The sequence below is a fragment of the Centruroides sculpturatus genome, unplaced genomic scaffold (genome assembly GCF_000671375.1).
Source record: "Centruroides sculpturatus isolate CEXI.00-Female unplaced genomic scaffold, Cexi_2.0 scaffold210, whole genome shotgun sequence".
In the NCBI taxonomy this organism is placed as follows: Eukaryota; Metazoa; Arthropoda; class Arachnida; order Scorpiones; family Buthidae; genus Centruroides; species Centruroides sculpturatus.
In genome coordinates, this window is record NW_019384341.1 from 225,902 (window position 1) to 239,678 (window position 13,777).

The window sequence follows — 13,777 nt, forward strand, 5'->3', positions numbered from 1 at the left end:
TTTTAAGAGATTTTAAATATCGAAAGATTAATCTGTTATTATATACTACTTCGATACAATTCTTTGTCTTTTTACATCAATCTTTTAAGTATAAAAAAATTAAAATAATAATAAAATAAAAAAGGTTTCGTTTCTTTAAATTTATTTAACTGTAAACTTTTTAAGTATAACTGAAAAGAATTGCTTTATTTTTATTGATAACTTATATTATATAGCCTATAATATATTCTCTTTCTAATAATCGTTTCGAAGTCGATTGCAAAATCGATTAAATACCAATTATTATGCATTGTACTGTACAGTACAGTACCACCTGTTAAAAACGAGTTTTTATACTTGTTTAAAAATTTTAAAAAGCTATTACAATTTTTTGGAAAAATTTGTTAATTCGTTAAATTCACTCGAACTTTTACAAATATATTATATTATTAGATTAGTCTATAACGTAGTATTGATTATACAGTACTGTGGTCAGCATTTATGTCAAACGCACTTACAGTACAGTTAATTTAACTGCTATCGACTTCACATTTATTCTTTTTATGCAATATTTTATATTGCAGTAAGTACCGATTTTGTTTCATGATAAAAATGAAAATAATAGGTCGATTAGAGTTCTCAAAAGTAGTTCTATAACGACCACGCCTCTAGAAAAAGAAATATTCACTTCACTGCAATTTCCTAGATTACAACATTTACAAAACTGCAATATTTTTAAAACAGTTTCCACTATACTAATGGATTTAACAAGCTCAACAGATCTATCGTTTCCGACAAAAGAAAACTTTTGGTTTTGAAAATGTAGGCTAAATCGATAATTAAATTTTTAATCCTTTTTAAAAAATGATTTTTTGTCGACTTTATAATCTATTATATTTATTCTAAAATTGCTTATTTAGTAACCTAAATCTACCTTTAATTCTAGTTTTGTGAAGTTAGATATAGCATTTGGAGCAAGTTCTAAGTTACTCAGTTTTTAATATTTGTTACTATTTAACCTTTCGTAGAACTTTTTTAAAGTCCAATAACCCAAATTTCCGTTAAATTTATTATTAAAAAAGTCTGTTTATAAATTAATTTCGATATAATTATTATAAAGAAACTAATTTAAATAACCATAACTCGTTTTCATTGTTCTAATGATAAATAGTTATCCCAATACAATTAGACATTTAAAAAGTTTTCATATTAATTTTTACTAAAAAATTAAAACTGAATTGCATAAAGTATTAATAAATATTATAAATTTATATTCTTAAATTAGAATTTCTTAAAATTAGTTCTTTAAATAATTAATATTTATCATATGAAACATTTATAGATAGCATCAACAGAAGAATTCATAGAAACCGCCATGTTTTATATTTAACTAATTTTATTAGTCTGTTGTATTCTGTAGTAGATGGTGATTGGTTTAACAAAAGACACAGTAGGCGTCCATCTCACTATGACTACCAATAATGTTGAAAGGCGATAAGCATACTCGGAAACACATCCAATTACGAAAACGAAAATGTTTCAAATGAAATACGTGCCAGTTACCTATAAATATACGGTACTTCGAAAAAAAATTCGTTAACCTGTCAAAATGAGGACACGCAATGTTCAACAAAATGTCCAGGCACTCTTTGAGCTATCTACTGAAGTCATGCAAACTGAACTATTCTTCATCTCTTGTCATGCAACACGAAGTGTCACGTATAATATGTCGAGACGTGCAAGTGTCAATTATATGAGGACAACAATTGATTTTTGTGGTTTCTTTTATAAGTATGAACTATTATTCAAGGAAACTTTTATAGACTTCGTGTCTGCAACAGCTTTAAATTAAACATAATTGAAAATTTAATTAAAAGAATTAGAAAAAAAAAATCTTCACCGATTCTTAAAAAGTAATTTTTTAAAACTTTTAAGCAATTAATCTACAGTAAATTAATTATATAATTATTATATATTAATAAATTGTTGAAAATATTTTAAAACTAACAAAAACAAAATGTATAGCCTAATATATATAAACGATTTCAATTAATNCTTCAATCAGTACCTTTATTTTGTTTTCATTGGCTTCAACTGGCCATCCTGAATGTGGTGCATCTTCAATATTGAAATTGCCAGAACAAAATTTTGTAAACCAGTTTTGGCACCGTCATTCTGTCAATACATCTTCTCCATAGATATCACACAATTTTTTTCTCGCTTGAACAGCATTCTTACCTTTTCAGTAATAAAAGAGCAAAATATGCCAAAAATGCTGCTTTCAATCTTCCATATTTGATGGGACACAAAAAATAAACAATTGCACAAAATCAAACAAAATTTTTTACAAATAAACCTTAAAATGCTACCTGTCAAAATATATAATGATAATACAGTTTAGAATGAAAATGGTGGGAAAAATACGACTAATCCGTCTAGTGGTAAAAAACGAAATTAATTTCCAAAAAACCCAATATATAAAAATAATCACATATAGTTAAATATAGTCAGATAAATTCATCTAAAAATTAAAATTTTTTAAATGATAATTTTAAAAATTATCATTTTAAGTCTATTCAATTTCTATATTAATCAAATGCTATTATTAGTCAGACCTTAAACCTACAGTGTCTTGTTATCCAAAATAGACATTTTTACATAAATAACTTATCATAAAAAAAATATATAAAATTTACCCAGGTGGGAGTGGTTCTTCTTCTGTATTTACTGTTCCAGAATTTTTATGATTATTGTTTCTTCCCCTACTAGTTGAAGCTGAACTACCACTAGCACTTGAAAGTGGGTTACCATTAGGTAATTGTTGTATTCTATCAGATTCTTCTGACACTCCTCCTGCATGAGTAGATACAGATGGTATAGCAGAATCTAGATTATTATTAATGAAAACAATTTTGAACAAAGTATTACATTGAAATAAATGAATTTAATTAATGTTAAAATTTGTTTTAACATTTACCTTCTCTTTGTATTCTTCTCCCACTATTTCCAGGTGATAAACCATCATTATTGTTTTCAGGAGAACTGTTTCCTGTAACAGGTGAAGCAGGACTTGGATTTGTAGATCTCTTAGGTCGAAGATGGCAAAATTCAGAACGGTTCCTTGTCATTTCATCCATTGGTGAAACTGATACAGTTAACTGGCCATTGTTACGTTGAGATATAACAGATTCAGGATCAGCTAAAATAATTAAATTACCAAATCATAAATTAAAATTTTTAGATTTATAAAAATAAAATAATAATAAAATTTTATTTGATGTCTATTTTTATAAATGGTACAATAATTAAAATAAATCATAGTAATCTTTTTCAACAAAAATTTACATATTTATGAAAACTAATGTTAACAATCAATGATCATCTAGATTAAAATTTTTATAGATTACAAAAACACTAAAAAAAAATAGAAGACAATTTAATTATTTGCATTTAGTTTTTTCCTACCTGCTGCATTAACTATAAATATTTATATTCATGCATTTACTATGTATATAAATACAGTCATACCCCGACTTACGCGATTTTCAAATCTCATTGATTCGTCTTTTGTTTGAGCGCCATGCAACCCTTGATTACTCACTCTCCCCACACTATTGTTCGGCTTACATGTTCGGATGTGTCGCGCGGAATCGACGTATAGCTACAATTTATTTTGTGTAATTTATTTCTGTTTGTTATATCTACGGAGACTCGAGAGACTCTATGTGGTGATTTCTTGTAACTGTGAACGAAACAAAAGGCAAGATAAGATTAACGAGAACATTTATTAGCTTACATACATCCGACTTGGATTTTACACAAAAGGCATCTGCAATCGTAAACAATTGACGAAAAAAGTACACATTTATCAGATAATAAACAAAGACTCATTTTGTAAACAATTTACCTTTTGTATATACAACTGACAAGATTACCTTTCAAATTATAAACAGACTCGATCCCAAGCGGTCTTTTGATCGTCGGACATACAAAATAAATGAACAGATGGCGCCTAGCTTAAGCACGGTTTACAATAACGAATATGATTAATCTTAACACTCTACTATGTCATCCAAACGAAGTAGAACTGATTCTTCTGCATCAAACAAGAAAAGAAAAACTTTATCTTTGGAATGTAAAATTAACATTATTAAAGACTTCGATACAAAAATGAAAATTTGTAAATTGGCAAAGAAGTTTGATCTACTGGAATCGACGGTCAGAACAACTATAAAAGGTAAAGAAAAAATTCTCAANAAAATATTTTAAAACTAACAAAAACAAAATGTATAGCCTAATATATATAAACGATTTTAATTAATTTATACTTTGTAAGTGGAAAAAGCTGATAATCTTATGGTATTTTAAAATTTAAAAAATTCAATAAAATAATCGGTATTTGATCTATGTGAACTTTTTTCTGAAGGATCTACGCTTGGTTAATAATTCTCATGATAACATTTTCGAAACTTATACACCTATAAAAACTCGTATTAATATTAGAATAGATTCCATTCTAAAATTAGTTTATGCCAATATAATTACAGTGCAACATATCAATGTCAGAATAATTATAAGTTATGTTTTTTGACATATGGACAAGAAAAAAAAAGACAGGAAATATTATTTCGGATAAAGCTTCCTATATATTCTTTTTCATATGCATTTAGGATTAATAAAAATCTCTAATCCTTATTTTAAAAAAAAGCAGCTACCAACACAATGAAATGACAGAAAGTCACATCTTGAAGGCTAGATTATTACATAGATAAAGACTAATCTGGTCAAAGTATTATTAATATTCTAATACACTCATTAAGTTATGTTTTATTGAGTCATTATGTAGTAATTATGACATGAAAACCAAACATAAATAAATAAATTAATCAATCAATCTTGTAAATTTTATTACTATCAAATTTGAGTAATTGGATCTGCAATTTTACAGCAGATTTATACCTTAACAATAGTAAAGAATTTTGTCGTTATTATTCATTGGAAATATGTAGGATCAAATGTAAATGCTAAATCAAACTGATTACGGCATTATCAAAAGTCGTGGGTTCAGACCAATCAGAAACCAAAACATGTTTCTTCCCTTAGAAGTTTGGTTTCTATTGGATGAATTTAAGCTTATAGTTTTATACTGTAGATTGTTAATATTTACAATTTTAGCCATTTATATAAGCTTAGTATATAAACATGTAAAGTATCTTGCTGTGGCTTTTCCTTAATGAGTTTTGGAAATTAGGTCTCAAAGTTATTAGTTTCTGGAAGTTCCTGATGATAACAGAAAGACCAAATCACTAATTTTGAAGATATATAGTGATAAATTATCTCAAGGATTGTAAATTATATATAATTTTTAAGGCCTAATAAAATAGCAGGTAAAATAAACAGTACAGAGTTACAAGATCTAAATAATTACAATGAAGCTATAAAATTGTAATATGAATGTTATCGTCATCAATCTTAGAAAAATTCGATAAATTTGTAATGAAATGCATCAAAGAGATAGCCTATTGTAACATTTTATCTCGCTAGAGATTTGTTAGAAAATGTTATATGACGAAATTGCATGTCTAGAATTTTAAGAATAGAATAAGGAAAAATAAGTAAAAAAATTTTTCTAGGAAGAATTTGAAAAATAGAATTAATATTATATGAAATTATTAATACTTAAATGCATCTATCGAAATGGGCATTAACCACCCACGGATGAAAGTTTTCGAACTGAATAATTACGAGATTGGCCGATACAACAGAATGCTCTACCATAAATGATGGCTACGGACGACATAATCGGTGACGTCTACCATTACTCACTTTCCTGCCGTCTACCCGACGAAACGATAATTAACGTAAGTGTAATGGGATACCGACTGTTCAGGACACGGGTCACAGCCTTCACTCTGAGCTATATAGAAACAGTTCTCATATTTTCTGTGCGCTGTTAATTAATTAGGTTTGACGACATACGGACATACTACACTTCACAACGAAGAACTCTTACATAGGTGGTCTATATGCGATCATTCGATAACAACTTTTTTAATGTGGAATTGTCATCATTGAGAAGAAATTTTTCATTTCAAATTTTGACAGCTTACACGATGTAATGATTAAGTTAAAAGTTTTTCACATTTATTAATATTTTTTAAGCTTAACATTGCTTTTTCTTAATTTAGCTTTATTATTCATTGTATTTTTCTGTATTGTAGTGCTCTTTTTGATGAAAATAATAATTTTATATGGCAATAATTATTTATATCTGAAAGTACAAAGATGCAAATTCATATAAGATTACTAGAAGCTTCACTTTTGAGCCTTTTGGTGACATAACTCTTGATATTTCACATTGCTGTGTGATATTCTCCACATATGTGTGTTACAATTTATAATACTTAATAGTTATTTATATATGCAATTATAATAAAAATACTTTTATAGTACCCAAATGAATACCCAAATAAAATTACCACCAAAAAAATTCTCGTGAATATCCAAAATAAACACAACCATACATATAAGAAAAACCTTACACTAAATATACATATCATTAAAATGCATTCAACCAGATTCAACAATCTCAGACATACCTTACTTTAAAGTATAATCAAAAGTAGACACAATCAAAACACACAAAAGCCTGCTGATTTTGCCTGAAATTATAAGCCAAGCTGGCATAACAAAACAGCAATTCAAGTAAATAGCATTAAACAACAATTAAGCAGACTAACAACAATACAGTAGAGTTCCATACAATGCGCAAACAAAGCAAGCAACACTGTCAAATTTTGTTGTTCAGAAATATACTTTTTTTCAAGTTATAGGCCAAGGTTTAAACTTTCATAAATCGTGTGATAATGCAGATTTAGATAACACGATTTCCTATAAAGCGTAATGAATCCCCCATGTACAAGACTACCGTACTCTAAAACACAACATATCAAAAATAATGAAAGCAATTAGGAAAATATTCAAGCACATTGAAACACACACAAAACAAACAATACAATATACATGTACAAGAATATAGAACACTTGTGTGCTGCACAATGTAATTCAATCTGAAAATTTTTGTTTGTAATTTGTTTTTAATCATCAATTCTATCTTGCATAAATTTGCCCATATGATATATCTCAGTGCCATTAGAAGTCTCTAAACAACAACAACACTGAACACAGAAGAAACAACTTAAATGAAACTTTCTGTGTAGGATTGCTGTATTTCTTTATTGGTGTATATGTACAACACTATATAAGTATTTCTGCTATTCCAGTATTTCTTTTTTTGCTCCAGCTATTGGTTTTGATGATATGCTTTTGTTTTGAACATCAGTATAGTACAAATAAGTATGACATAACAGAATATTCAGTAAATTAAACAGAATTATCAAATACAATCTGTCTAAAATTTTTTAAAAAAAAGAAGTTTGCATTTTTAATTGATATAATTTTAAACAAATTTAAGTGCATAAATTTAGACCTTTTTACATTTCAACTAAGTTTAAATGTAAATACAACTATCNTGAAATTAATTTAAGCATTTATTAAAGTTTTATTCCATAGATTTTAATATGATCATATACAAGAAAAGAAACTTAAAAATTAAGCTAATTAATTATCATTACTTTATAGCCTATACATTTCATTTTATTTTATTGAATTAATAGAATATTTTATAACCATAAAATTATTTTCTGTTACATTTGTAAGATTTTTCTTTCGTTGTTTTCATCTGAATGAAGGTCTTGAGAGAGATAGAAATGAAATTAATTATTTTAAATTTTTATATATTATAATATTACGAGTATTTAGTTATTGTAAATGTTGTAGAAATATTAAATATGTAGTGGTGAGAGAAGAAGCAAAGACAACCCAACCAGTCAGGAAGAGTACCTTTTATAATCCATTCACGACCACAGATCTGATGTATTAGGCTATCCAAGATCACTAGGCGCCATTTCTCAGATCCAAGCACCGATAATGTCAGCGTTAGTCCTGTCTGATCACGTGATAGCATCTGTCATTTTGCGTGCGACCAACCACCTCTCGTAGTAAATAATTCTGGAAAGGTTTTTGTGCCGAAACGGGGTGAGCTGGATAAGATTTCCTAATATCTCTCAATCAAATCTTTTGCAAAAATAAACTGAAAAGTTTTCCATCCAATCAGTCACATCTTTATTTTAATTAGTTTGCAATTCATTATTTTAATGAAGATTTAAATATTTAATGATTATCAGAGAAACCGAGAGTATCCCTTTCCATTAAGTTAAGATATTTACGTTTAAATTCCAATTACATTCGAAACTGTTCATTAATCCAAGTACAGCGAAAGTAATCTTACTTATTGTTTATAATCTGTATATTTAATTTGAAAAATTATTGATATTTTAAACTTTTAATCATACAATTTTTTCTTAACCGAATATAAATAGTTATTTAATTTAAAAATATAATTATGACGAATTTATTTGGATTTTTATTAATTAAAACTTTGTATTTAGAAATATAATCACGTCGAACTTTAGAAAACATCAATTGTTGTGCATCTTTAGAAACGTTTTCATTCATCGCCGTTTCTAGAAATACAAAGTTGGTAAATAGAAATTCCGTTTAATGTTTGCTATTTCGATTTTGTGGAATTCGATTTCTCAAAGGGTTTGGAAACTGACCCATCCTTCGATTTCCAAAGCACATCAGAAATATCACGCGTGTCTAAGCACCGATTATATTATGTTTACTCGTGTGGTGCGTGCTTGTTTGGTGAACAAGTAGAAGCTATTAAATGTAGCACACGTGACATTCATTCCGCGGATATTTCCGCCGGAAACGCATACCAATCGCCTGCCAGACCGGAAGTATACCCCTCCCGTACCCGATATGCACTGATTGCTTGGCGATCGTAATGAGAAAAGATTGGGAGGAAGGCAAAGTATGCTGTGCCTGCACGAATATAAGAAGGATGTAATTATCAAATCTTCTCTACGTTAACGTTTGCCAAGTAGCTTATAATTATAATCTCGTAAATTTTCTATTATTTGAAATTTTAAAAAATTGCTTTAAATGCTTTAACTCTTGAAAAATCTTTACTCATATTTCTCTACAGGAATTTTTGTGCGTTAGAGTTAATATATTAAAATGAATATAATTGCGGTGTCTATTCATAGATAATTAAATTTAAAATATAATTATTTAACGATATTCTAAATGATTTGATAATCTTCTTCTAATTTAGTTATAACAATTTTAAAAATTTCAAAATTTTCGATATTTGATTCCTTAACAAAAATGCTTTATGAACAATAAAGCAATAGATCTACCTTGAATATAATTGTCACATATGTAAATAATATATAACCTATATATATTAAGGTAAAAATTTTATGTAGCTTTTAAATACACGCAGACTAATTTAAAACTGCATTATTTTTTTTCAAAATTTTAATATAAGTTATAAATATATTCTTATTAAATATTTAACACAAGTAACTGTAGATTATCTGTAAAAGAACTGAATTAAATTTACAGCTTAGAGTTTAATTTTTCAGTATTTAAAACTATTTAGCAAATATTTTACATAGGTTTTAATAGATATTTGACAACTTTGGAAAATCGATTAAGTTTTCATAAACAGTTATATGCTCATGTTATATTCTGCATGAACACCTTCATTATGAGTGATAAACGCCAATGTTATAAGAATAACGGAAAAATTTAATGAGAGTCTCTTTTATTCTTTCTACCGTGACTGTTTTGGTGATCTGCATTAGTCATGGTAGGATCTTCCTGACCATGTAAAATCCATCAACCGTTTCATCTCTAACCCTGCAAGATTAAAGGTGAACAAAACTATCTGATCTCCACAAAAACAATATTCCATTATTGTTTCTGTTATATAATAAAAACGAACAATATTCTAGCTGTTAAAAACACGATTTTCTTCTTTTTATCGACAAAATTGTTAGTAATTAATTGCAATTATTTTAATAAGGCCCATTTTAAAATAAAGAACGAAAAATTTTATGTTAATTTGAGTCATAAATATATTTTAAGTATATATAATCAATCGTAAAGAATTTTAAACTGGTTTTAATGTAGGTATATAGTTTTTTATTTTTTTCTCAACGCATAGGCCTATATCTCGCTTAACTGTGGTTTCTAGAAGAAATAAATATATAATGCATATACAATCAAGGGTTATCTTTTAAAAGTGAACAAAGTTAAATACAAGCACGATGTAACAAAGTGATAGTAACGAAATGGTACAGTACATGTCCGTTTTGGGCATCTATCCCGTACCTCAAGAAGAGTTGCCTAATGCTTAAGGGTGAAATGCCTGTTTCATTTAACATTTGATTTAATCAACATTTTGCTCTTTTTGTATTTCTCACGCTTATCATACTCTGTAATATACAATATGCATATTTCTTGCTTCCATTTTTTGAACATTGAACATAGAATCCAATCGGCTTTACTTGTTTCGATTTTCTGACTTAATTATATGATAAACAAGTATTTTTTCATTTTGGGTACCTAACATTGAATTTAATCCAAAAGCTCGTTTTGCTAAATTACTGTCTTTAAGTTTTCTGCGAAGCGTACGATATGGAATGTTAAACTCTGCTTGCTTGATAGTAATTTAGACGACTAGTATGTACTGTACTGTACAGTACTGTATAGCACATTAAACAGAAATATCACATAAGCGCATTCGAATTTTGGAACATTTCGTATAAACGTAAATGTCGTAAAAAGTTTGTAGAAGATAATAAAGATCGAGGAGATAAATATCTTAAACTGTGTAAAGAAAAAAGTGGAATAAATTGTGAATTTAAATACATTTTTAATTTATAACCAAATCATAATGAGCATAAGATTAACCAGCCTATTATAGTATAATGTAATTTACAACTTTAATTTGTTATTATATATGTACTGCACTGTACAGAAGACGCCCTTAATCAACAATAATAAGCTCATAACACATCGATTAAAAACAATTAAAATTAATTATAAAATTTACATCATAATCCCATATCATTTGAAAATTAGATATGCATGTTTCATTTTTCTATTTTCGTCCATATTTTAAATAATTGGCAACACGCTAATTAGAAGAAGAAGATATTAATAAAGATATGCCTGATAAGTAAAAATAGGCGGAGATATATCTATCTCCGCCTATTTTCCTTATCAGACAAATGTTTGTTAATAACATCTAGGTGTTTCGTGTTTATACATTTAACAAAGAACTGCTTTGTTTATGAACATTTTTTAAAAAGTTTCTTCTTGATATCATCATATCTTGATATAGAGTTTACATTTAATTATAAAGACATTTTAACGAGATTTTTCAAAAAATAGGCATTTCTAGTAACTTAATTTTATTAATTCCTAAAGTACTTTCTTATTTGGGTATTTATAACGTTAAAAACTCGATTAAGTAAAAAGAATTTAATTGTGATTTATAAAAATTTTACTTACTTACTACTTAACGAAAGATTTTTATTTTAAATAATTACAGTACAAATATAAGTTAAACTATATGATAAAATCAAAATCCTAACTTTATAAGACTAATATAAATTAGTTTTGATTAGCATAAAATGTTAAAAATTGAATGAATTATTTAAATTTTAATAAAATAAATGTTTCTTTTCTTTTCATACAACATATGATTAAATTATTACAATGTTAACATTCTAAATATGATGTTTCTTACAAATTCCATCTAGACATGATAAATTAACAAATTACCGATCATCAAAATTTATCTGTTCTATATGAATCAAGAGTAGAAAAACAGAAAAAAAAAACATTTGTGATGAATTATCCATGCTCACTCAGATAGCAATATAGAAGATAAGTTATGAATAGAGGTTATAGTCAATTAACTACATTTACATAAAGAATTTTTGGTTCGTGTACATTTTAAAAAAGATGACAACTCATTATGCTTCATAACAATTTTTTTTTTCATTGTAAAGATAGATTTATTAGCATTTTATATATAGCTTAAGTCACCATCATCTTACATTTTATATTATTCTAGTTCTTTTTTTGTTTATAATGCTTTTATTAAATGAAAAAAACCGTCGCGAAAAAAATCAATTTAAATTTTTCAAAGCAAACGCCTGAATGTTGTGAATCTAATGAATGTAGATATTTTACAACATAGGCTTATATCTGTTAAATCGTTTTTTTCTTTTCAGATCATTAACCTGAAAATTCAGCCGAAGAAAACAGAACAAATATGTAGGTTAACTTTGGAGTGCTTAAATTTGAGGAAGATCCTTGGAAATAGTCGACTACTTTAAAATTCTTGTACAGAGAAATTTTGAATGTTTAAAATCTAATAAAGGCAATATATAAAAAGTAGAATTTTTATCCGTTTATAATGAGCTATCAACCCACAAGTTTTATGTATTCAGCGGAACATCAGTAAGGCATACGCCTATTTTACTTTCTATTCTCGTTCTTGTTCACGATTTATCTTTTTTCATTCTCTTCGTCATCCCTATCGGAGATAGACTGTTCTCGCTGTTACCATGACAACTTTAACCATCACTATGCAAATCAGTGAACTGTCAGCGACTGAATACACGCCCCTTACATAAAATCTGATAAGGGATTGAAACGTTTGGTCGATGGAGAAGAGCATTGACATCATCTCTTGTAGCCTGCTCAAGTTTCTTATTTCTTTTACATAATTTTCTGTTATTCTAAAAATTATGTAATTTTTATAACGATTTCTATAATAATTAAATTAAATATAAATTAATTAACTTAAAAAGTAAGTCCTGGTCATTGAAAAGGTAAAATTAATTTAAATTTGTGTATATCTATTGTTTATTCTACGAAAAATATTTGAAAATTTTGCACTGAACTTTTTACAGAAATACAAAAAATTTAATAAAAATGCACTGGTTATTTTTTTTAAAAAAAAGAATATTAAAATTTCAATTGTTTTAATGGAGCTGTTGTTAGACTAATACTTCTGAATGTCAAATAAAAATAAATATAATTAGGCTACGAATAATTTTAATTAAAATAAATGTCAATATGCTTATTTTCTTGATCATTCATAGATTGTAATAATTTAATAAATAAGACATAAGACATAAATTTTATTATGTTTTGTAGATATTCTTCACTTAGGTTTGTTTGTTTATCTGCCTGTTATACAACAGATTTATCACTATAAAAAAAGGAAAAATTTCAATCTATTTTATAGCAATCCGTATTAAGGTTATGCGAATGAAATATTCGTGTTAAAAAATAAGCATTTGATAGAAATATTTTATTCACATAATCTTAATATGGATTGCTATAAAACAGATTGAAATTTTTCCTTTTTTTTATAGTGATAAATCTGTTGTATAACAGGCAGATAAACAAACAAACCTAAGTGAAGAATATCTACAAAACAATGACAATACCATATTAAGCATATACCAATAAAATATCTGTATTAAAATACAGGTTTTTATTTTATTTATATGATTTTTTTGCCAGTTATATCATTTCCCATTTATGAGTTAACGAAATAATTAATCTATTAACAAACAAATAACATTTACAATGCATATTTTCTTGTTTCAATCACGTATCACACCCAAACTAATTCTAACTCTATTCAAATACAGCATATATATATTTGAACAGAGTTAGAATCTAATTCACGTCTTTCGTTAACACGTAAGTCATATTATTAAGCTTTAAATTATAACAAGCAGAAACATATCTCTTAAAACATAATTATTATTCATTAATTTTAGGCCTGTGTATTTAG

The 13,777-nt window shown here is 27.0% G+C and overlaps 2 protein-coding genes across 3 annotated transcripts in view; both read right to left on the minus strand.

The window, feature by feature from the left end:
• LOC111634317 (homeobox protein Hox-B4-like) overlaps positions 1–13,777 on the minus strand; it is a 164,737-nt gene that overhangs the window by 69,264 nt on the left and 81,696 nt on the right. The gene's annotated exons all lie outside the window — the stretch shown is intronic.
• On the minus strand, positions 2,656–3,449 carry LOC111634365. 2 transcript variants are annotated; one of them, XM_023379136.1, is made up of 2 exons: positions 2,957–3,449; positions 2,656–2,832 (listed from the first exon to the last, which is right to left on the minus strand). In XM_023379136.1, exons 1-2 carry the CDS (start codon positions 3,114–3,116, stop codon positions 2,672–2,674), a joined length of 321 nt encoding a protein of 106 aa, XP_023234904.1. In that variant the 5' UTR covers positions 3,117–3,449; the 3' UTR covers positions 2,656–2,671. The 2 variants fall into 2 exon arrangements, with proteins under 2 accessions (XP_023234904.1, XP_023234897.1); XM_023379129.1 differs by having other exon boundaries at positions 2,657–2,865; positions 2,957–3,237.